Genomic DNA, 22,860 nt, shown 5'->3' on the forward strand with positions numbered 1-22,860 from the left:
TCTTATGCTGAGGTCAGATGACATGACTAGCCCAAGGTTATTTTACTTAATGAAATACCGTAACTAAAATTGGAAAAAAACAAAACAAATTTTTCATTAATTAAAAAAAAACATTTACTACATTTAATTTTGTCAAAACAAGCTATAACGACAATTTCATTTGTTTTAATCTTTGGCAATTAATTTAGTAACTATGCCTTTGAGATTGTTTTGCATTAAATTCGGTGGGTTTGGCGAGTGGCAACGTAAGATGGCTGCCGGTGGCTTCACTTCTGCGGACGGCGAATAAGCGGCATTGTTAGTCCATTCGGTGGTTTGGAATGGCTCACTCGAAACACGACACTATATGTAACGTGTTCTTTTTTCTTCTTCATATATAACAAATATAACGTGCACTGTACAACTGGGTTTAATAATTCTCAACAGGAATTAAGGCCACAAAACCACTATAGAAGTTGTTAATTTGGCAAACAAGGAATGGAAAGTGAGTCCATCCTATCAGCATCTAATTTAAGAGGTGTATATATACACAGGACTTATTATAAATCATAGTCTATGGACTGTTAAACAATACCTGTATTTGATTTGTGGATGGTTGTTTTTAAAGTAATATTTATGTTGAATTTTTATTACACAATACTTACCCTTTTGTTTTTATCTTCCACATAAAAAATACACCCTGTCCCCCTCAACAAAAACTAATAAATACTGAATTAATATAAAGCTAAAAGGGCAACTCCAAGAAAAGCTTTATTTTAAAACTTAATTTAATTAATGGCCTCTTGAGAATGGTGCCTGTAATTCCAGAAACTCACATTTTCAGTGTACAGTTTACAGGTATAGTTGTATATTTTTTCTTAATAAATATCTGTCCGCAATGAATACGTTTTTGTTGTTAGTTTGAATGTGATCACGCTGCAAAATAGGCAAGACTTTGGGCTTTAATATTTTATGTATTGTCTTGAACTGTCGCGAGAACAACTTCCGGGTCACATTCAAAAGTGGACATAAAAAAATGAGATTCAGCCCCAGTGTCCCCGCCCTCCGCTTCATTTGGTCCAATTGGATTCGAGCAAACAGTCTTGAGCCATGGCATGCTCGAAACGAGTTTAGTTTAGCTTGGTAAACGCAAACAAAACGCGATTGTTATCAACACATCGCTAAACGGTGATCAAGTGTGAATGTCAAGTATTGTGATAGTGTGAAGACGTGGCAAACAAATGTGAAAGAAGGATGTGAGGAAGAATTTTATGGAACGAAAGACGAGACGGCTACCGGACGCTGATTTGAAAAAGTTTCAAAATGTGTTACGCAGAGCAGGTACGTTCACTTTTTACTCACACTTGTTTAGTCACGTGCTACTTTTATATCATAGATAAAATGAATAGAAATAATCCTATTCAAGGCTTTTTTTTTGTGGAATTCCCTCGAGTGTTCTATCATTCGTGTACTCCTAGATAGTGATTTAGTGCTCGGAAACCGCCTTGCATTGTGGGCTGTGGCACACGTTGGAAGGCTAGGAAGACTTTAAACCAAGTTTGCAAACAAAAATACGCGCTAATGTCCTCTTGACAGTATAAAAAAAACAATATATTTTGATTTTATGGATGAAGGCTTCCATGTTAAGAGGGTGCGCAGTTGAGGGAATTACAGGCAAAAAAAAAATAGTCGCCAAGTCTGTAAGTGTATTTATTGTCATTTTTGTAATGTAATAAAATAATGTGATATGTAAATTTATAATAATTTGATAAAGTTAACCATGTTTGCAGTAAAAGATAAAATAACATCGCAATTACTGATAAAGTGATAATAATTTCCACATCATTTTGCAGGTGAACCGACAATATGAGCCTAGTATGAGTGGATGAATGCTGATGGCTGCCAATAGTTACCAATGGTGTATGAGAAGAGGCAGAACAGGAATGCAGAAAGAAACAAACGACAACAGAAAAAGAAAAATGCTTGATGAGTGAAAGAAGAATGTGTGATAAAACAGAGCTAAATTTAGAAGATTTGCCACCTGAGGAACCCCCAAGTGAGGAGAGTCCCATTCATAGGACAGCTTCAACACAGACGGATCCTGTCAAGCCAAGATCTGAGATGTTGAAAACCATGCAGAATGAAGTACAGCGTCCGCATCAACGTCCTCCCAAGTGTAGGCACTCTTCTTTACAATTAAGCAATTAACGATGTTGTGATATTTCATTGCGGGGAACAAATTGGCTTCATTTGACCAGCCTGATTTTTAAAGTTTATGGGGATGTAATTAGTAGTATTCATAATAATAATGAAAATAATAATAAATGCTATTTGCAAGTGATCTCAAAGTACTACAGTCAAAACAAAATACAACTTTTAAATATTAATAATTATTATTATTATGTGTGTGTGTGTGTGTACGTGTGTGCGTGTGTGTGTGCGTGTGTGTGTGTGTGTGTGTGTGTGTGTGTGTGTGTGTGTGTGTGTAACTACTTAAGGTGGGACAGTAATCTGATTCAGAGCATTATTTTATAACATGGTGTAGTAAAAATGTAAATCTGAAGGTTTGCAGGTAATATCAAAATTTAACAGTTTAAATCCACTAATTGGGAAAATTGGACTCTTGCTGGCTGGTTTGCTGAACCCTTGGTCGTGCCAAGTGAAATCAGTCTTTCCAGAAAATGTGATCTTGAGACCATTTTTTTTTTAAACAGAAAAATATTTATCTGAGTGACTCGCCCCCCCCCCCCCAAGAACATCACATTGTTATTCAGTCATTCACACCATATTTAACTATACCCTACCATTTGTTTTTGTCTTCTTGTGTCCTCCAGGCCCCAGTGAAAAATGTCTTTATCCTGAGCAAAAGAAGGCAGATTCCCTCCACATTAAACAGGAAGAGTCAAAGCAGCTTCACATTAAAGAGGAAGAGGAGCCAGAGTGCCGTAACATGCAGAAAGAAGAGCCACCGCACGGTTACATTAAAGAGCCAGAGCAACGTTACATTAAAGATGAAGAGGAGGAATATGATGTCACCATTATGCCTTTGATTGTGGAGGTGAAGTCTTTGAAGAGCAAAGAAGAACCCCAAAGTCAAAGTGCGGAGAACAGCAGGGCCGAGGCTCCAAGCGGCAGCTCGAATCAACACGTGATAACAGAAAGTGACGGAGACCCGAGTAGACGTCCACAAATAGACAACTTCTTAGCGCTGCTATCAGCTGATGACGACGACGTAACGTCACACTCTTCTGACACTGACAATTTAGCTCCGTTATCAGATGATAGATCCATTAAAGAGGAAGATGAGGAGTATGATGTCACCGAGTTGCCTTTGATTGCGGAAGTGAAATCTTTGAGAAGTAAAGATGAACTCAAAGATCAAAGTGAGGAGAACAGCGGGGCAGAGCCTCAAAGTCAACACATAACAGAAAGTGATGGACGTCTGCACGTAGACAACGACTTAGCGCTGCTATCAGATGACGACGATGTAGCATCATGCTCTTCTGACACTGACAATTTAACTCCATCATCGGATGAGAGCGATGAGTTGTCATATTCTTCTGACACTGACAATTTACCTCCATCAGATGACGACGACGAAACGTCTCACTCTTCTGACACTTATAATGATAAACACTTTAATAGTGATGTCATATTTAACCCCAACAATGAATGCTGGGAATGTTCTCATTGTGAACAAACTTTTGACCTCGTGTCTCATTTGAAAAACCACATGTGTATCCACACTGGACAAAAACGCTACACCTGCAAAGTTTGTGGTAAAAAATTCCCCAGGGATGCTTTGGACCTGCCTCATCGTTTCCATAATGAAAATATTTCTCGCGCCACATTAATGGTCGTAAATATGGCAGCTTTCAACATGGACACAGTGGAAAGTCGAGACAATCTTTCATTTTCATGCATTCTGTCAAATATGGATGACGCGAGCAAGAAGAGGTATCTGGAAAAACTTGACCTGGCGGGTATACGCGATCCGTACACTTTGCCAGATTATCTTTTTCTCGCTCTTGAATGCTGTAAGGTTCACGACCTCCCCAACTTGCATTACTATGATATTTTGAACTATATCATGCGTACAACATGGATGCATACACACAAGGCGTTCAGGGAGTATAAGAACCTTAACGCGTATAAGTATTTTGACAAAGAGAACGTGCGTAGGACCGGCGTATGGGAAATACCTGGCAAAGAACGATTTCTCATCACGTCAAAGGTAAGAACCTTACTGGAAAGCTGTACGTTTCACAGAGCCTAAATGATAAACACTATTCATGACTTTTCAGGTGACGCATTCCCATCTTGAAAATGAGCCGCCGGTGCGAGTGTGGGTTGTGGTCCAGAAAACGGGCAGCGTGCAGTCTTGTCATTGCACCTGCATGTCATACCTGTGCGAGTACTGCTCTCATGCTGTTGCCACCCTGTTCGCTGTTGAAACTCACCTGAGGATGGCACATAAGATGACCGGCGCTGACGTGAGACACGAACAGACTCAAGCTCCTTCAACGAAGGTGCCATATTCAGAGGTGGCTGACTTAGACACTGCAAATCCTATGAGGAAGAAGAGGATGAAGGAGGAAGCCAATGAGGACGTGACGGTGTTTGAACAAGTCCGCATCCCGACAAGTCCAGAGAAGGCCGCGTTTGAACAAACCCTATCGGAGTCTGTTGCGAGTCGCGCTTCACGGAGCGTGTCGCCAGACGTCAAGAGGTCCACGGCAATATCAGAGTTGAGAAGTCTACCTCCGCCTCTCACACGTCTTTATCAAAGTCGGTATGAGCAGATGAGTGAGAAGGATCTGCGGAAAGTAGCAGATGAAGTGTTCAAAAATATGAAAATTACAGAAGAACAGGTAGAGTTGTTATTTTGAATTCAAATTACATATGGGTCATTTTCACATAATGTGTTTAACAACAGTAAAGACACTTTGGAATCAAATTGAGCTTCTTCTTTTTTTCTATTTTTTAATGCTTCCTTCATTCCATATGGGTATGTGTCTTGAGGGTATTTTTCTAAAAAAGTTATTGATTAAAAATTTAAGCATTCATTTATGTAATTGTAATGACAGTAAAACATGCTAAAGTTACAACACTAACAAATTAATTAAAACATTTGTTACAAAATAATCATTTTGCGGTCTGCTATTGTCTAAATGCAAATTGGCTGCCTCATCTTGGCATTTGAGCTCACAGATCCCTCTGGTGCATTGCAACGATATAACAAGGCTCTCAGTGGTGTTAATGGTAAAGAGAGATTGCTTCTTCTTCTTTTTTTTATTTAAATGATGCACATGTTGGTGTTCTTTAAAAAGAAACATTAAACAATAGGAGAAACATAAAGTATGTCCCAAAAATGTAATTCACATAACGGTAAAGACGTTTTGACATTAAAAGTTTGAAAAAAATTTTTTTTACTTTTTGAATTATGGCAACTGGCAAGAATTCTAGTTCTCAAATCAGTGAAATGTATTGTCTTTCACAAGGAAATTTCCTTGGGTATGTCTTCACAGTTATTAAATTAGGTGAAAATGCCGCCTATATGGAAACGATAGTTTGTGTAATGTATCATGTATGCATGCTTCAACTTTCTTTCTTTTGTACAGGTATCTAATATTGAAAAAGAGACGCGAACGGAGTCAGCATGGTCAACCACTGTATGGTACCAGCAGCGTGCAGGACGAGTGACTGCCCCCGACTTCAAAGCGTTGACGCAGATCAGCGTCCTGCAACCTTCCCTATCACTAATCAACAGAATCTGCTACCCTGGGAGCTGTAAACTCAGTCCAGAGGACACTAGGTACTGTCATTTGTCCCTTTTTAATGTATGATTGTAGATTTCAAAATATATACATTGTACCGTATAGTATTTTTTCTCCTTTGTCTATAAAGTTTTTTGTTTTTTTAAATAATGGATCATAAGTTGTTGTTTTTTTTTCTTCCTTTTTTTGAAAATTATTTTACCTTGTCAGTGCACAAAAAGGGATGGTAACATTTGCATGATTATGATTACATTGCATGACATAGTGATCTTACGCCAATAGTTTTGATAAAAACTACTGGCTGAAGATTGACGTGTCATACACAGCATATTACCTGAAAATTGCATATGATTTTTCTTTTACCAGGTGGGGGTGTAAGCATGTGCAAACTGCATTGAAGCAGTACTCTTCCATCCAAGGTTCTTACCATCAGGCCTTCACAACTAGGGAGTGTGGACTTGTTGTGTGGAAAGAAAACCCACACATGGGGGCCTCACCTGACAGCATTGTGAGGTGTGCGTGTTGTGGAGTTGGTTGTGTACAGATCAAATGTTTTCACTGTCTACAACAAGAAAGCCTGACCGCAGTTGACCATGATCATTCGTTTTACTGTTGTAGAGATGACTGGTGTGAAATTCCTTTAAAACAAGACGATGCCTACTACTTCCGGGTGCAGTCACAGATTAAAATTACAAATAGTGACTACTGTGATTGTGTAATGTGGCGCAACGACAAGATGTCAATTCAACGGATTAAATTTAATGCCAGTTTCTTTAACATTCAATCTGGTAAAGTTAATTTAGCGTACCGCTATATAATTTTGCCAGAGTTGTTAGGCAAATTGTATTCTAGAAGAGTAAGGTAAATGGTCATTTAGAACTACTGTAAAATGTGCAACATCAAGTTCTGCCATATCAGATGATTGGGGGAAAAAAATGCTGTTACTATAGGATTGTGGAAGATGGCACAATTTTTAGTTGTCGTGGGTTGCAGAGCACAGTTTGATAAGGCATACATGTGATTGACAAGTGTTCCCAACAACTGGTTGTGTGTTGATTGCAGAAACGGATTTAAAGCGAGTAATGTGAAATAAAATGGCAGTGAAAAAACATGCACCACCATGACATGTCTCAGGCCTTCTTCATGCCTGTTTTTTGCTTAATTGCCTTTTCTTATGCCAAGGTCAGACTGCATGAATGTAGCCCAAGTTTCATGTAAGGTTCGGAGTTAGGACCCAAAAATGGTCTATATGACAAAATAAGAGTCACACATACAGGAAGGACCATAGCAACTGTGTCACAACTGGCAACTTCATCATCACAAGTGACTTTGCAACTACATAGTAACTGACAACTTCAGATACTGCGCCACGTTAAATAAATTATACAATAAAACATTGCAGTCTGCACCTAAACGTGACGTCTTACTCATGTTTTATGTTGGCGTTTCTACAGAGGCTTCTCAGTGGGTTTTAACAAAACACAGCCAACTTTATTACAACCATTCACACACTGCCTGCACTGAAGTCAGACGAATGTACAATTACACTACACTACACACAAGGAAGAAATGGAAGCAAGAACTATATTGAACACTCAGTTTGGTCTTGTATTTTACTCAGGATTCATGTACATTCTTCCGTCTTATCACAGAGTCAAAACTTTATTTATCTTTTCCTTTTTCAGCACAGTTGTGTCTCTTAACATGATAATTACAAGATAATATTTTACCACAAAGTGAGCAGTCAAAGGGTTTCTCCCCAGTGTGTATACTTATGTGCCTGATTGAATCTCTCTTCCGGGTGAATCTTTTATCGCATATTGTGCAAGCAAAGGGTTTCTCTCCGGTGTGGATTTTTGTGTGTCTTCTTAAGGTTCCCGTGTCCGAGAATGATGTACCGCAAATTGAGCAGACAAAAGGTTTCTCTCCAGTGTGTGTTCTTGTGTGCCTCACTAAATATGGCTTCAAAGTGAATCTTTTACCACACACTAAGCAAGCAAAAGGTTTCTCACCAGTATGTGTTGTTTTGTGTGATATTAAGTATGCCTTCCAACTGAATCTCATACCACAAACTGAGCACGCAAAAGGTTTCTCCCCAGTGTGTGCTCTTGTGTGTCTTCCTAAACTTCCCCTTGTAGAAAATATTTTACCACAAACTGTGCAGGCAAAAAGTTTCTCACCAGTATGTATTCTTAAATGTCTTCTTAAGCTTCCCTGACCAGAGAATCTTTGACCACAAAATGAGCAAGCAAAAGGTTTATCGCCTGTGTGTGTTCTTGTGTGTGTTTTTAAATTTCCCTGAGTAGTGAATCCTTTACCACAAAATGAGCAGGCAAAAGGTTTCTCACCAGTGTGCGTTCTTTTGTGTCTTCTTAAGCTTCCAGCTTCAGAGAATCTTTGACCGCAAACTGAGCAAGCATAAGGTTTCTCGCCAGAGTGTGTTCTTGCATGTGCTTCTAAATTTCCCTTCTGAATAAATCTTTTACCACAAACTGAGCACTCAAAAGCTTTTTCCCCTTTGTGTATTCTCATGTGAAGATTCAAACCTGACTTTGAACAAAATGTTTTCCTACACTGAGAACATTCCCAGTGTTTGTTGTCAGTGTGACATGTCATTTCCCCAATTGAGTGTTCATCATCATTAATGTCAAGACTGTGTGATGTTATGTCCTCATTATCTGACAGTGGCGCTAATAGGCTGTCTACTTGGGGTCCTCCACAGTGGTAGCCATCACTTTCCTTTATCATGTGTTGGCTTGAGCTTGAAGGTGCCGCCCCTCTGTTGTCCTCACTTTCGTCATCATCTTCACTCTTCAAAAGGACAACATTCAATGGCAATGCGGTGATTTCTTCCTCATCCTCTTCCTCTTTAATGTCGAGAGGCTCTTCCACCTCTTTGACATAGAAGAGTTCCGACTCCTCTTCCTGTTTCATGAAGAAAGGCTCTTCATCATAAAGCTCCTCTTTCATATGATAGGACTCTGTCTCCTGCTGTTCAGAACACACATCTGCAGGACACAAGAATATAAACACATGGTTGTGTGGATAAATAACAGCTTTTGCAACGTAAAAACAGCACTATGTTTTTGACAGTGTTTGACTCGATTGCCTTTTATCGGGCTCCATTCTTTTCAACAGGTTGTACTTGGATGATTTTGCCTTTAAACGGATTTGAAATGAAAATGGTGCCATCTAGTGGGCAATTTGTGTTTAGCCAGTACAGCCTCGTAAACCAGCCCTAGTTGATTAAATCAGATGCGCTGATTCTGAGAAAAGTTTGGAGTGGTATATTTTTTTGGTTTGGTTTATTTAGCAACAGTTTATTATGGTGTATTAAGAATTGACGGCCTTATGTACGCATACACACACAACATACACTATCAACACAATTAGCCAACATATCACATCAACACGCCTAAAGGCATCAATTGGCACCCTGAAAAAAAAGTGGCCGCAGACTGAAGTCATGTCATCTAAAAATGAGTAAGTCAAACAAATATTTTATGTCTGTGGGAGCGCGTTGGCCTTAAAATGGAATATGGATTTTGTTGCCTTGATGAATTAAGTATTGTAAGGGAAATTAAGACTACAACGTGGTAACTTAGTTCACTGCATATTTAGTTACTTATAAAATCAAATCACTGTCGCAATGCTGCACATCGGCCAGATTCAAGATAAGATAACCTTCGTAGAAGGTAATACATGACAATAAATGCGGCGTTTTATTTACATGGCTAAGATTTTCGAAACCAAAAATGAAGACTGTGTGCAAAAATAGAAAATAACAAAAAACATGACTTTATTCTACAAGTTCTTGAACAAAACTGGTAAAGTAAACATAAACAACCTGCTCGATGTGGTTCATCTTGAGGCTTCTTAAAAACAGCGTCCTGTTGTTGACGTCGTCTCTCGTTCTCCTCCTTAATTTGACACAGTTCCTCCGCGTGCTCGTCTTTTATACTTTTAGCAAACATTTTCACGCGATACTCACAACACTTGTTAACAAACTCGTCTCTTTTGTTAGCGGCTAGCAAGGTAAGATAAGCTAATGTAAACAAGGCCAAGATGCTTGTATGTGCACGCAAAACAGTTTTTTTATTCGGACACAAAGATGTCATAAATCACGTTTTAGCCCAGTAAAGTAATCGTGGAGCGCATTGCGTCAACGCTTCAGTCCGTTTAGGACTAATTCGGGGAGAATTGTTTAGGTAGTGTAGTTGGAAAACGGACGCGAAAGGAGAGCTGAAGCGAAAGTTGTACGGCAAAACCACTTGGACAAACTTATTAAATCTACGGACACTGGAAATGTGTGACGAATTGAATGTCGTTTAGTCACTGCACAAATTCGAGGGGAAATAGATACAGAGACAGCCAGCAAAATACCAGACAAGTACAGAAAAGCAATTACTGTAAGTAAATGATGGCACCATGATCATCCAGTATTTTATTGCGAAGCGACCAACTGCATCCATCAAGCTAAACATACATCCAAGTCAGACAAAAAGGTGATCATGGTGACGACCTGGAAACAAGGACATGATGAACAAAATTATTTCACAAATTAACCATATACAGTCTTTTTATATAGATATTTTGCAGAAGCACTTGACCAAATAACAGGACAATATTCCAAATGTGTCAAAACAAGTGATGAACGACAATATGTAAAATTGTGTGTGGAACACATTTCTATCATGTTCTTGATATTGCAATATCCCTTTAAGGTAGAAAACAAAACAATTTTCTTTCTTGCGCTGACTTCTACTGATCCACGCAACAGTCCGGTAGGTGGCGGTAATGTGCCGGAAGGCAGTGATTACCAAATACCAACCGCCATTTAAACAAAAAGAAGAACACCAAGCAGACGAAAAGAAAAGTTAGCGAGATGGTACAATTGTTTTGGCTGTGTCATTTATTTCCTTGCTACTTGTTCTTTATTCTGCGCACATTTCTTTCGTGCACATGAGTTTTTTGTTCGTTTTTCTTCGTAATCACAGGGGCTCGCTTTACTGCAGTTTAAGACTTCACAAGCTGCTTAGCTTAGCTTGCTGGCTGCGAACAAAGAGAGGCCGACGTTTACAACACAACACTCCGTAAAGAAGAAAGAGAAGGTGTTCTGGTTATCGTGTAATAATGTGTGCAAAAGGTGCAAAAGAAGAGTACGAGGAAGTACTTTGTCGAACAAAGAAGGAGAACGAGCGACATCGTCAACTGCTGGACGCTGTTTTTGAGAAACCTCAAGATGGTGTGAACAGAGAAGGTTTGATCACTTCTGTTACAAATGTTTGGTTCTACTTCTGTCACACATGTTTGGTCCTTTTTTATCACACCAAAGTTTCATTTTTATTCCTTTATTTAACTCCTCTCAGGGGGAAAAAATCCTCAGGGCAAGCCTTTTTTTTCCAACGTTGACGACACAGGACGGAAACAAAATAAAAAAGCATACATGATTAAAAACAGATTCAAAAGAAAAATAAATATCTTGCCCATTGTATAGAATGGTGCATGAATTTAGTTTTAACAAAATGTACGATGGCTTGTCTCAAGATGTTGTACTTGTCACTAAAAAAATAATCAAGTGATACACAAATAGGATTTTTTTTAGAACACATCTCAACATGGACAGAAGGAATACATGGTGAACAATAAAACAAGCTTGTCTGACTTGTCCAAACCATATACTCTTTGTTTGTCTTGTGTCCTGCAGATGTAAGTAAAAAAGATCTTCATCCTGAGCAGCATGAGCACAACTCCAGGGTGGAGAAGCAGGGGCAGGAACCCTCCCACATCAAAGAGGAAGAGGAGGAGGAGGATATCGCCACAGTGCCATTTATTCGTGTCATTGTGAAGAGTGAAGATGAAGATGAAGAAGGTGATAGCGAACACTGTGGGGGATCCCAAGCAGAGAGTGACACATCTCCTGGCACTGATGATGACGAACACTCTAAAGGTGATGCGACGTCTCGTCCTGACAACAAACGCTGGAAATGTTCTCAGTGTGAAAAAGCCTTTGGCAACAACTCCGCTTTGAAAATGCACATGAGAACACACACAGCAGAGAAACCTTTCTCGTGCTCAGTTTGTGGTAAGGAATTCTCTCAAAAGGGAAATTTGATAAGACACACAAGAACACACACAAGACCAGCCACACTGAAAAAACAATGCTCAGTTTGTGGTATGAGATTTCGTCAAAATTCACATTTGAAAAAGCACATGAGGTCACACACTGGTGACAATTCATTTTCCTGCTCAGTGTGTGGAAAAGAATTCTCTCGGAAGTCCGTTTTGACAACACACACAAGAACACACACTGGTGAGAAACCATTTTCTTGTTCAGCTTGCAACAAAAGTTTTAGTAGTCGTTCATCGTTTATCCGACACAAAAAAACACACACTGGTGAGAAACCTTTCGCCTGCTCACTTTGTGGTAAACAATTTTCTCAAAAGGGAAATCTGGTAAGGCACACCAGAAACCACACTGAACAAACCACAGCGTCTGGTATGATAGAGAATCAAAATGCGCAGTTGGAAACACAATTGAGAAAACACACAGGCAAAAAAATGTTTTCCTGTAAAGTGTGTGGTAAAAAATTCTCTCATAAGTCTGTTTTGACAATACACGCAAGAACACACACGGAAGAAAAAACATTTACATGTTCAGTCTGCAACAAAAGCTTCAGCGGCCGTTCGTCGTTTGTTCGACACAAACGAACACACACTGGTGAGAAACCTTTTCCTTGCTTAGTGTGCGGTAAAAGATTTGGCGAAAAGGCACATTTTATAGTACACACAAGAATCCACACTGGTGAAAAACCTTTTTCTTGCCCAGTGTGTAATAAACGTTTTAGTGCTTTTTCAACATTTTCCCGACACAAAAGAACACACACTGGTGACAAGCCTTTTACCTGCTCTGTGTGTGGTAAAAGGTTCGCTTTGAAAACGTATTTTATGGTGCACACAAGAACACACACGGGGGAAAAACCTTTTTCATGCTCAGTCTGTAACAAACGTTTCAGTGGTCGTTCATCATTTGTCCGACACCAAAGAACACACACTGGAGAGAAACCTTTTACATGCCCAATGTGCGGTAAAAGCTTTGCTGGAAGGAAATATTTTATGATCCACACGAGCGCACACGCTGGTGAAAAACCTTTTACCTGTTCAGTGTGTAACAAAAGTTTTAGTGTTCAGTCCTCGTTCGTTCGCCACCAAAAAACACACACGGACGACAGGCCGTATTCGTGCTTAGAGTGCGGTATAAGGTTAACTTGTCGTTCACATTTAGATAGACATATGACAACACACACTGGAGAGAAAATGTTTTGTTGCAGTGTGTGTGACAGAAAATTCTCTCGCAAAGACAATCTGAAGATACACAAGTGTGCTGGCAAGAAATAAAACCACAGACTGGATGTAAACTGGAAGATAATATAAGCTTATTTGATTAATTGATGTGACAACAAATATGAGTAAGTAGTGTTGATGTTGTGTCGGGCTTTCTAAAGAATTCCTTTGTTATTGGCGGCGCTTCACTATCTTTTTCAGTGCATTGACAGCTGTGTTCAATTCAAATTGTATGGTGTGGAATTTATACAATAGATAAAAAATTTTGATAAATCAAAAACAAAATATTGTCCTTCGCTGTCTTTATTTCTTGAGCAAAGTGATGTGGTGCATTTTAATGATTTGTCACACTGTATTCAACTTCCTAAATAAAGCAGAGAGAAATAAAAACAGGACTAGACTCACTTTGTTCCTGGCTCTCTCGCTGGCGCTGCTCAAACTAGTACTGTACAAGCTGTAAATGACCGCTTGGAAAATGGCACCATAATCACTCGAATAAACTCTGCCAAAAAGTTGTTTTTTGTTTTTTTAGCAAATACATCCAGTTAATAAAAAAAAGTGGTTAGTGTGACAAAATCTTTGTCAACAAGGCAACCCTTAAAAGAGACATGAAAAAAATCTGTTGTTCCGTTTGCGGTACAAGTTTTTATCAAAAGGGAAATTTGCTAAAACACGCAAGAACACCTACTGGAGAAAAGCCTTTTCCCTGCACAGTTTGTGGGATGAGATTAAATCAAAAAGAGCATTTGAAAATGCACATGAGAACACACACTGGGGAGAAACCATTTCCCTGCTCATTGTGTGGTAAAACATTCGCCCAAAGGGCATTTTTGAAAGTACACATGAGAACTCACAGTGATGAAAAACTCTTTTTATGCGTAGTCTGTAACAAACGTTTTAACGGCCACAAACGAGCATATGCTTGTGAGACAGTGTTCACATGCACTGTGTGTGGTAGGAACTTCCCTAGTGAGTGCAATCTGAACGTACACAAGTGTGCTGGTAAGAAATGAAAACCGCATGACTTTAAATTAAAGACTGTAACAACACACTTTGTTTGATTCATTAAACAATGTGAATGTGAGGCAAAACTCTTCCCTTGTTATGTGGTCAGTCAGGCGTGTAATGCCACTCCACACCTGATGGAGGCAATAATGCGCAATCTTGTATTTTTTATTTTTTTTTGCTGTCGGAAGTTTAAAAAAAAACACGAAAATACGATTGGAGGCTTGTTGCAACGTTGATACTTTATTATAAATATATCTGCCGTAAAGTAAAGTGAAATTGTTCGTGGCGGAATAAACTCGTCTCGGTGCATTTGCGAAGCTTCTCCAGCTAGCTTAATTTAGTTAGCTGCGAGCAGCAGTGAGATGCGGAAGTTAGCGTCGTCTCGCTAAGAGGAGATCAAGTGTGAGTGAAAATTGTTGTGATTATCGTTTGGAAATGTGTAAAGTCGAAATCCTGAGAGCGTTGTTAAATCAACGACTAACTGCCGCCGTCGAAGAAATATTTATAGTGTTTGAAAGGACGATCGCAGAGTACGAGGAGGAACTTTGCCGAACAAAAGAGGAGAACGAAAGACAACGTCAGCTACTGGACGCTGTTTTCAAGCCTCAAGTTGAGTTCCACAATGCCGGTTTGTTCTCTTCTGCTTCAACTACTATTTGTTTTTAATCAACATCTCAGTGTAGTATTATCTAAATGCCGAGAAACATCCACGTGTTATTCTGCAGCAAAATTATTTTTAATAATTTTTCTCCCTTGTTTTTGTCTTTCTGAAATTTCCACATTTCTAAACCGTCAGCTAACACACAAAACACACTTCCGGTACTGACTTTTACAGCATTTTTGCAACCTTTATTACTATGTAGGCCGTATTCATCATGCATTTGTAACCAATACTGAATACTAAAGATATTTACCATTAGAAAAACAAAACAAAACAAAAACACTCTTTAGACCTCAAGTTCATCTTGACTGAGCTAGACTTGACCAAACCATGTGTGTTTGGCTCCATGCGTCTTGCAGACATCAGTGAAGATGATCTTCAGCCTGAGCAGCAGGAGTGGAACTTCACAGTGGAGCAACAAAAGCCCGAGCTCGCCCATGTTAAAGAGGAAGAGCCCCTCTCCATCAAAGAGGAAGAGGAGCAGGCTGATGTCACCAACTTACCATTGACTGCCGCCGTTGTGAACATTGAAAATGAAGACGATGGGAATTGGTCACAGCTTGGTCCCAGTCAAAGTGAGGGGAACAGAGGGGCGAAGCCTCAAAGCAGCAGCTCAAGTCAACACCTGACAACAAAAGAAGTAGGATCACAAGAAGACAGCCTGTTAGCTCCACTGTCAGATAGCAACAACACAGCATCGTACTCCCCTGACACTGATGAGGATGAACGCTCGAAAGGTGATATGACATGTCACACCGGCGACACACACATTAAATGCTCACAGTGTGACAAAACTTTCATCAACACCACCACTCTTAAAAGACACATGATGATTCACAAAGGAGAGAAAACATTCAATTGCTCATTTTGTGGTAAAAGATTCAATCAAAAAGTACATTTGATAAAACACACGAGAACGCACACAGGAGAGAAACCTTTTCCCTGCACAGTTTGTGGTATGAGATTAAGCCAAAAAGAATATTTGAAAGTGCACATGAGAACACACACTGGTGAAAAACCATTTCCCTGTTCAGTGTGTGGGAAAAGGTTCTCTCAGAAAGCATTTTTGAAGGTACACACAAGAACACACACGGGTGAAAAACCCTTTTCTTGCTTAGTCTGTAACAAAAGTTTTAGTGCTTATTCAACTTGTACTCGGCACCAACGAACGCACACGGGTGACAAAGTGTTCAGTTGTAGTGTGTGCGATAAGAAATTCACTCGGAAGGACAATCTTAACAAACACAAGTGTAGTGGTAAGAAATGAAGCTGGAAAGTGGAAAAAAAAACATAAAGGTAATGAACGGTAACGGTGTGTTTGAATTCAATACCTATCCAAGTAGTGACCAACCTTGGTTACTAGAAAAGTAATGTGTGCCATGGAAAAAAGGGCAGACAGAGACGGGTGCTTCCTCTGTATTTATTTTGTAAAATACACGCTGTTTAATCAATGTGAGATTGTAAAAATGTATTTGTTCAATATGTATTATGGAGACTGAACCTGCTGACATTGATCCCATATGTTGTAACTAAGTGTCAGATTTTTTTCACGAAAGTGAACATAGGGGCACCTTAAGATACGAGTGATCTGACTTATGAGTTTTAGAGATACAAGATATTCTGATGATTTTTTTTTTTTACTTTGACTTGCAAGCAAAAATTTGTACATGTAGATAGACTTTGGGAAAAAAACTGAAAGGCATATATTCTTTATCCTTTATGAAAGTTTCCATGTATACGCTTTTTGAAGCTTATCAGTCTTCTCCAAGAACTCTTTCAATAAGTCATGTGTTGGAGCTGTTTTATTGTTCTACATAAAGTGTCAGTTTCATTCAACCAACAACACTACTGCTAACCCCCCCATGAAGACTCGAAAGTAGTACTGTGTTATTTTATATTGATTTACATTTGTTGGACTGTTTAATAAACAACGTTTTAATAATTTTCTGTGTTCATATTTTTTCATTTTGTTAAAAAAAAAACTTTATGTTAATAAAATGTTGAACTGCGCTGTAGTACTTTTTAGCAAAGATGCTACAATTTTTTTTAGATGCTACGAAACTGAGCAAAGCTGCTTAAATGTGCTTTAAAAGGGTTTGGACTGTTATGGTCAGTAAAAGACGTTTCAAGCGTGTAATAACACCACCGAATCTGGTAGAGGCAGTAACGCTTCGAGTCTGGTTTGCCCGAAGGAAAAAAAAAAAGAAGAGGCGATCTAACGCCACTTAAAAGCCGAATGCTGTTGAACCAGGTAACATGTCTTTGATTTTCAACATCCCTTTGATAGTCATGTTCAGAATATATATATATATATTTTTAAAATCAAAGATCACGTCGCCACGTTTGATCTCTTTGAAGATCAAAGGCACCAGAGTAGTGTGCGTCATCAACGACGTCATCGTCACTACGACACAACAAGCCTCCTTCAACGCTTTACTAATAAATTTACAGGGTTATTTGATGCACCAACAAGTTTCGATACAGCACGTGCGGCCAGGCAGTAGGCGATTACTTCAGTTAAGTTGACTGACTGACTGGTTGATTGCAATTCGTGCTGTCTCGTTGCACTTTGAAGCTTCGCCAGTTAGCTCTTGTTAGCTTAGCTTATCTTGCTAGCTGCGAACAAAGAGACGCGGAAGTGAGCAAGTGAGTGTAAAGTCTGTGAAAATGTGCAAAGTAGAAATGCTTAAGGCGTTGCTAAATCAGCGACTAAGTGCGGCCGTCGACGAAATTTTTGGACTTTTGGCGAGAACGATAGCAGAGTACGAAGAGGAACTTTGTCGGACAAAAGAGGAGAACGAGAGACAACGTCAACTACTGGACGCCGTTTTCAGGCCTCAAGCTGAGACACTTGCTGCAGGTTTGATCATGCAGGAAATTAATATTAATTATGTGCTTCTAACTCCACGTTAAGTGGAACATCCGGGCACTGGAAGAATTCGTCGGTGTCCCCATTAATTAGATTAATTTAAAGCACTGGTTCTCAACCCCGGTCCTCGAGTACCCCTATCAAGCCTGTTTTCCATCTCTCCCTCAACCAGCACAGCTGAGGATCGTTATCAGGCTTCATGCACCCGTGTAGGCTGTGCGAGACATGTAAAACTGGCTGGATAGGGGAACTGGAGGACCGCCGTTGAGAACCTCTCATTTAAAGGAACGTTAGAGTTGAATATAAATAATTCACTACTCAACTGGTGGTGAACGTTCAGAGCCAGCAAGCCCATAATGTGTTGGCCTGAGCATTGTTACTCCTTGAATTATAATATTTGTTTCATGAGTTTGAGTCAAAATACCCTCAACAGTGTTCTCTTCATTTCTTCATTCTTTCTTTTGGCCAATCAAATGTAGGACATTAAGAATCAATAGTTATGGCTCATGTAGTAGAAATTTAATTAGCATGGGACTGTTTGTTTGTGTTTGTTGAACAATTTTTATTTTAAATTCACCTTTCTTTATTGATGTCATCATGTTAGTCCTCTGATTGGTTGGTAAGTGCAAAACTTGTTAAATCCAACTTGCTCGCCATACATTGATCCAAATATCGAACGATGGCTGTACTATAAACAGGCCTGCTTTGTAATTGGCCCAGAGTTTGACAACTTAGAGCAGGGGTGGGCAATTCATTTTTCAAAGGGGTCAAATGAGAAACAAGAGTAGTTTTTTAGGACAAATTTAATCTCAACTGTGTCCCATATAAATTTAATTTATTTATACTGCAAAATATTAAATTGTCCTATTAATAATGTCTTGTCTGTTATATATGGTTGTAATTAAGATATACATTTTCTTAAAAAAAAGTATTTAACAGTATATACTTATAGCAATCTTGTCTGCAATATGCATGACCATTAAATAATTAAATTGCCTTAACTGAGCAAGGCTGAACTTACCTAATTATGTGTTGTCTTTTTGTGTCCTGCAGATGTCAATGAGGAAGACCTTCTCCCTGAGCAACAGGAGTGGAGCTCCAAGGTGGACCATCAGGATCCAGAGGTCGTGTATGTTAAAGAGGAAGAGGAGGAGGCCGATATCACCGAGTTGCCATCGACTTGTGTTTCTTTCAAGAGTGAGGATGATGATGATGATGGGGATGGGCAGCCGTCAAACCTTCTTTGCCATCAAAGTGAGCAGAGCAGATGGATGCAGCCTCCAAGCAGTAGCTCAAGTCAACATGTGACAACGGAAAGTGATGGAGACCACCGTGGAGAATCCCAAACAGATAGTCTGCTAGCGCCACTATCCGATGAGGACAATAGAACATCACACTCGAAAGGTGATACGTCATGGCACACTAACAATATGCACTTCAATTGCTCTCAATGTGACAAAACATTTGGTAGCAAGTATACTTTGTCAAGGCACATGAAAAGTCACGCAGTTTGCAAAGAATACTGGAAATGCTCTCAATGTGGGAGAACTCTTGGCGACAGGAGGAATCTGAGAAGGCACATGATGGTTCACACAGGAGAGAAGCCATTCATGTGCTCAGTTTGCGGTAAAAGATTCTCTCAGAAGGCCAACTTGATAACGCACACAAGAACTCACACTGGCGAGAAACCGTTCTCCTGCTCAGTCTGCAGCAAACGCTTTGGTGATCGATCGGCTTTGATTCAACACAAGAAAACACACAACGGGGGCAAACGTTTTGCCTGCGTGGTGTACACTCCAAATTTAAACACATGAGAACGCACACTGGGCAGAAACCATCTGCTTAGTTTGTGGACAAGATCCTCTCAAAGCTGCACTTTGACAAGCATGTCAGGTCAAACACATGCAACAGGGTAACATGATTACATTTTACAGTTGTATTAGTTTACCAAACCGATGAAAAAAAGATAAACTTGTAAATGATGAATGCATATAAATGTAGTGTCTAAGTTATGCCACAAATGCTTGTCATTGTCATATGTACATGTCGATACATAATCGTCAAACCACGTTGAAGTTTGTGTACATAAAGTTTTGAAAATCTCTCGGTATCAGCTCAGCTATGTTTTTATAGAATGCTATTTTTCTCTATTAAATACACAGAATAAAAATTGAACAAATTAATGGAACCTCAATTCATTTCCATAGGAATAAATGCATAGTGTTATATTGGCTGTCTTAGTGCTACACTGTTTGTGTTCAAATATACAGTAAACATGCAATCAAATTCAGCAAAGGCACAACTATCAAATGTGTGTAAATTATCTCATCTTCTTTTTTTATACAATGAACCACCTCTCTGCTCCTCCATCTATGAAAATAGATGAAAACTCAATTACTCGGACTCTAAAAATGGGCACACTTACATCTTTCTGATAGATGTGTCTGATAAATGGTAGTCTCACCACACAATTTTTTCTTGCATACTTGTGTTAATGAAACAAACATATTTAGTACTATAATAGTATTTATTTATTATAATGGTATTTAGTCTAGAATGAAATAGTTCCTATCCAACAGTACAGAAAATATCTGTTAATTGTTGTCAACATCATATTCATTTTCTAGTACAGTACTAGCAAAAATCTAAACAGTCGTCAACCACGCAAAAGTTTTGTTAAAGTACTGGTAAGGGATGCTCTGTAAACAATGTCTGACATGACTCATTATTGTAGTAAACCTACTTGAACACAAGGCAGAAGAAATAGGTAAAGTGTGGAATGACATTTCCACACCTGCAGGAGGCACTAATGCACTATAACCAATAAACGTTTTTGTCTGCAGAAGATGCACATATTTTGTCCAAGTGGAAATGCCGTAATCATTTTTGTGGATCTACTTCCGGGTCCGGTATGGTTTATGTTTGACAATACCTTCATTAGAATAATCATTCTTAAACGTCCTGAAACTTCGACACATTACGCCCCACCATTAATTAACTGACGTAAAATATCTTTAATTAAATCCTCCTATCCGATCAATCAGTCTATTCTTGTTGCGTTTTTTTAGAAGCTTCTCCAGCTAGCTTTGGTTAGCTTAGCTCGTTAGCATCTATCAAAGCTACGCGTTTTTTGTTTTTTTTTATCAACACATCGCTGATCAGAGTTCGCGTGTGAGTGTATGTTTTGAAAATGTGTAAAGTCGAAATACTGAGAGCGATGCTGAATGCACGACTGAGTGCGGCCGTCGAAGAAATATTTGGAGTTCTTGCAAGGACGATCGCAGAGTACGAGGAGGAACTTTGTCGGACAAAAGAGGAGAACGAGCGACAACGTCAACTATTGGACGCTGTTTTCAAGCCTCAACATGAACCACACAAAGCAGGTTTGTTATCTTTATCGTATTCAATGCATTTAAATTAGGTACAACACGCGTGTGAACGCGGCTGCGTACTGGATGCCTACTCGTTGTTTTGTTCTGTGTATCAATTGTTTGAATAATTGATTTGATAGCTATAAACGCCCCAAATCTGCCCGATTGCGAGGGTTTTTCCTGTGCACTGACCTCTTCAGAGCAGCCTATCAGTTCAACGGGATTTAGGTCTGGACTCTGGCTGCCTCAAACCTGTAACTTGGTAGTCATTCGTTTGTTGGTTTGGATGTGTGTTTAGTTTTACTTCTCTTTCCATTTTATAAAAATGATTTGTACAGGCATGTTGTAGATCACATTCGTGGTGGTAAACATGTTAAAATGATTTATTTGTCTCATCTTTTATATTGCAAAAACTGACATTGAACAGGGGGTGTGTAAACTTTTTTATGTGCACTTTATGGGTGGAGGTCTCCACCATTAACACAACTACAATTATTGTGATTGGGTTCAACAGGGGGAAAAAATGCAATTGAATATGTCAGTTTACATTTCCAAGGACAACTTATTTTGCTTTCGTAATATTTATTTTTGTGTCCTGCAGACGTCAGTGAAGAAAATCTTCCACTTGAGCAGCAGGAGTGGAAATCCAGGGTGGAACAGCAGGAGGCAGAGCCTTCCCAATATCAAGGGGAAGAGGAGGAGGAGGCGCCGGCAGACCCCTTCCTCATTAAAGAGGAAGAGGAGAGAGAGCATCGTCAATTGCTGGGGTTGCCATTTTCTCGTGTCATTGTGAAGAGTGAATATGATGAAGACAAAAGTCAGAGTGGCGAAAACAGAGCGGCAGAGCCTTCAAGCAGCTCGAGTCAACATTTGACAGCAGAAGGTGATGTAGGCCACTGTGGAGGATCACAAGCAGACAGCCGCTTGGCTCTGCTATCAGACTCTCACTCTCCTGACTCTGATGATGAACTCTCTAAAACTGGTATGACACGTCACACTGGCAACACACACTGGAAATGTTCTCAATGTAACAAAAACTTTGGTAACAAATCTAGTCTGAGAGTGCACATGAGGATTCACGCTGGAGATAAACGATTCATGTGCTCAGTTTGTGGTAAAAGATTCTCTCAGAAGGCACATTTAATAACACACACCAGAATTCACACCGGAGACAAGCCCTTTTCTTGCTCCGTCTGCAACAAAAGTTTCATCGATCATTCAGCACTGGTTAAACACACAAGGACACACACTGGAGAGAAACCTTTTGCATGTGCAGTCTGCAATGTAAGTTTCAGTGATCGCTCCAATTTGGGTAAACACATGAAAAGACACACAGGAGAGAAACCTTTCGCCTGCTCACTTTGTGGTAAAACATTCTCTATAAGGGGACATTTAAGAACACACACAAGAACGCACACTGGAGAGAAACCTTTCACGTGTGCTATCTGCAAATTAAATTTCAGTGATCGCTCGGGATTGATTCATCACAGGAGAACACACACTGGAGCGAAACGCTTCTCCTGCTTAATTTGTGGTAAACAATTTTCTCAAAGGGGTCGTTTCACAAAACACATACAAATACACTCTGGTGAGAAACCATTCAGTTGCGGTGTGTGATTGTACGATAAATACCATCTTAATAGCTTTGAATACATTGTGAATAACCTTTGACTGTGTTGTAGGCTGCAAATGTGTATATGTGATCCTAATAAAAATCAAGTTTCTAACCAGTAATAGTGTTCAGTGCAATTATCCGCTGTTGTTTTGGTTAGCAATAGAGTGGGCTACGCCAAGTTATCTCTTTAACGTCTGTGTCAAGAAAATGGGGAAAATTTCTTGAACACATTTATT

At 39.4% G+C, this 22,860-nt stretch overlaps 5 protein-coding genes across 5 annotated transcripts; 4 read left to right on the top strand and 1 right to left on the bottom strand.

Annotated features, from left to right (window-relative positions):
• The first annotated feature begins 100 nt into the window (after positions 1 to 100).
• LOC144051022 (uncharacterized) lies at positions 101 to 6,880 on the top strand. The gene is made up of 6 exons (XM_077564771.1): positions 101 to 1,320; positions 1,833 to 2,155; positions 2,814 to 4,213; positions 4,284 to 4,850; positions 5,601 to 5,794; positions 6,123 to 6,880. Exons 2-6 carry the CDS (start codon positions 1,966 to 1,968, stop codon positions 6,619 to 6,621), a joined length of 2,850 nt encoding a protein of 949 aa, XP_077420897.1. The 5' UTR covers positions 101 to 1,320; positions 1,833 to 1,965; the 3' UTR covers positions 6,622 to 6,880.
• A 519-nt stretch (positions 6,881 to 7,399) lies between these two features.
• Positions 7,400 to 10,004, bottom strand: LOC144051029 (uncharacterized). The gene is made up of 2 exons (XM_077564780.1): positions 9,604 to 10,004; positions 7,400 to 8,764 (listed from the first exon to the last, which is right to left on the bottom strand). Exons 1-2 carry the CDS (start codon positions 9,872 to 9,874, stop codon positions 7,419 to 7,421), a joined length of 1,617 nt encoding a protein of 538 aa, XP_077420906.1. The 5' UTR covers positions 9,875 to 10,004; the 3' UTR covers positions 7,400 to 7,418.
• A 582-nt stretch (positions 10,005 to 10,586) lies between these two features.
• On the top strand, positions 10,587 to 13,490 carry LOC144051024 (uncharacterized). Its single transcript, XM_077564774.1, has 2 exons — positions 10,587 to 11,016; positions 11,464 to 13,490. The coding sequence occupies exons 1-2, from the start codon at positions 10,890 to 10,892 to the stop codon at positions 13,152 to 13,154; spliced, it is 1,818 nt and encodes a 605-aa protein (XP_077420900.1). The 5' UTR covers positions 10,587 to 10,889; the 3' UTR covers positions 13,155 to 13,490.
• Positions 13,491 to 14,273: 783 nt separating this feature from the next.
• LOC144051034 (uncharacterized) lies at positions 14,274 to 16,713 on the top strand. The gene is made up of 2 exons (XM_077564785.1): positions 14,274 to 14,736; positions 15,129 to 16,713. The coding sequence occupies exons 1-2, from the start codon at positions 14,544 to 14,546 to the stop codon at positions 16,034 to 16,036; spliced, it is 1,101 nt and encodes a 366-aa protein (XP_077420911.1). The 5' UTR covers positions 14,274 to 14,543; the 3' UTR covers positions 16,037 to 16,713.
• A 426-nt stretch (positions 16,714 to 17,139) lies between these two features.
• LOC144050339 (uncharacterized) lies at positions 17,140 to 22,743 on the top strand. Its single transcript, XM_077563494.1, has 4 exons — positions 17,140 to 17,629; positions 18,692 to 19,450; positions 20,815 to 21,021; positions 21,611 to 22,743. The coding sequence occupies exons 1-4, from the start codon at positions 17,437 to 17,439 to the stop codon at positions 22,624 to 22,626; spliced, it is 2,175 nt and encodes a 724-aa protein (XP_077419620.1). The 5' UTR covers positions 17,140 to 17,436; the 3' UTR covers positions 22,627 to 22,743.
• The last annotated feature ends 117 nt before the right edge of the window (positions 22,744 to 22,860 follow it).

The sequence above is a fragment of the Vanacampus margaritifer genome, chromosome 4, assembly GCF_051991255.1.
Source record: "Vanacampus margaritifer isolate UIUO_Vmar chromosome 4, RoL_Vmar_1.0, whole genome shotgun sequence".
NCBI classification, from domain to species: Eukaryota; Metazoa; Chordata; class Actinopteri; order Syngnathiformes; family Syngnathidae; genus Vanacampus; species Vanacampus margaritifer.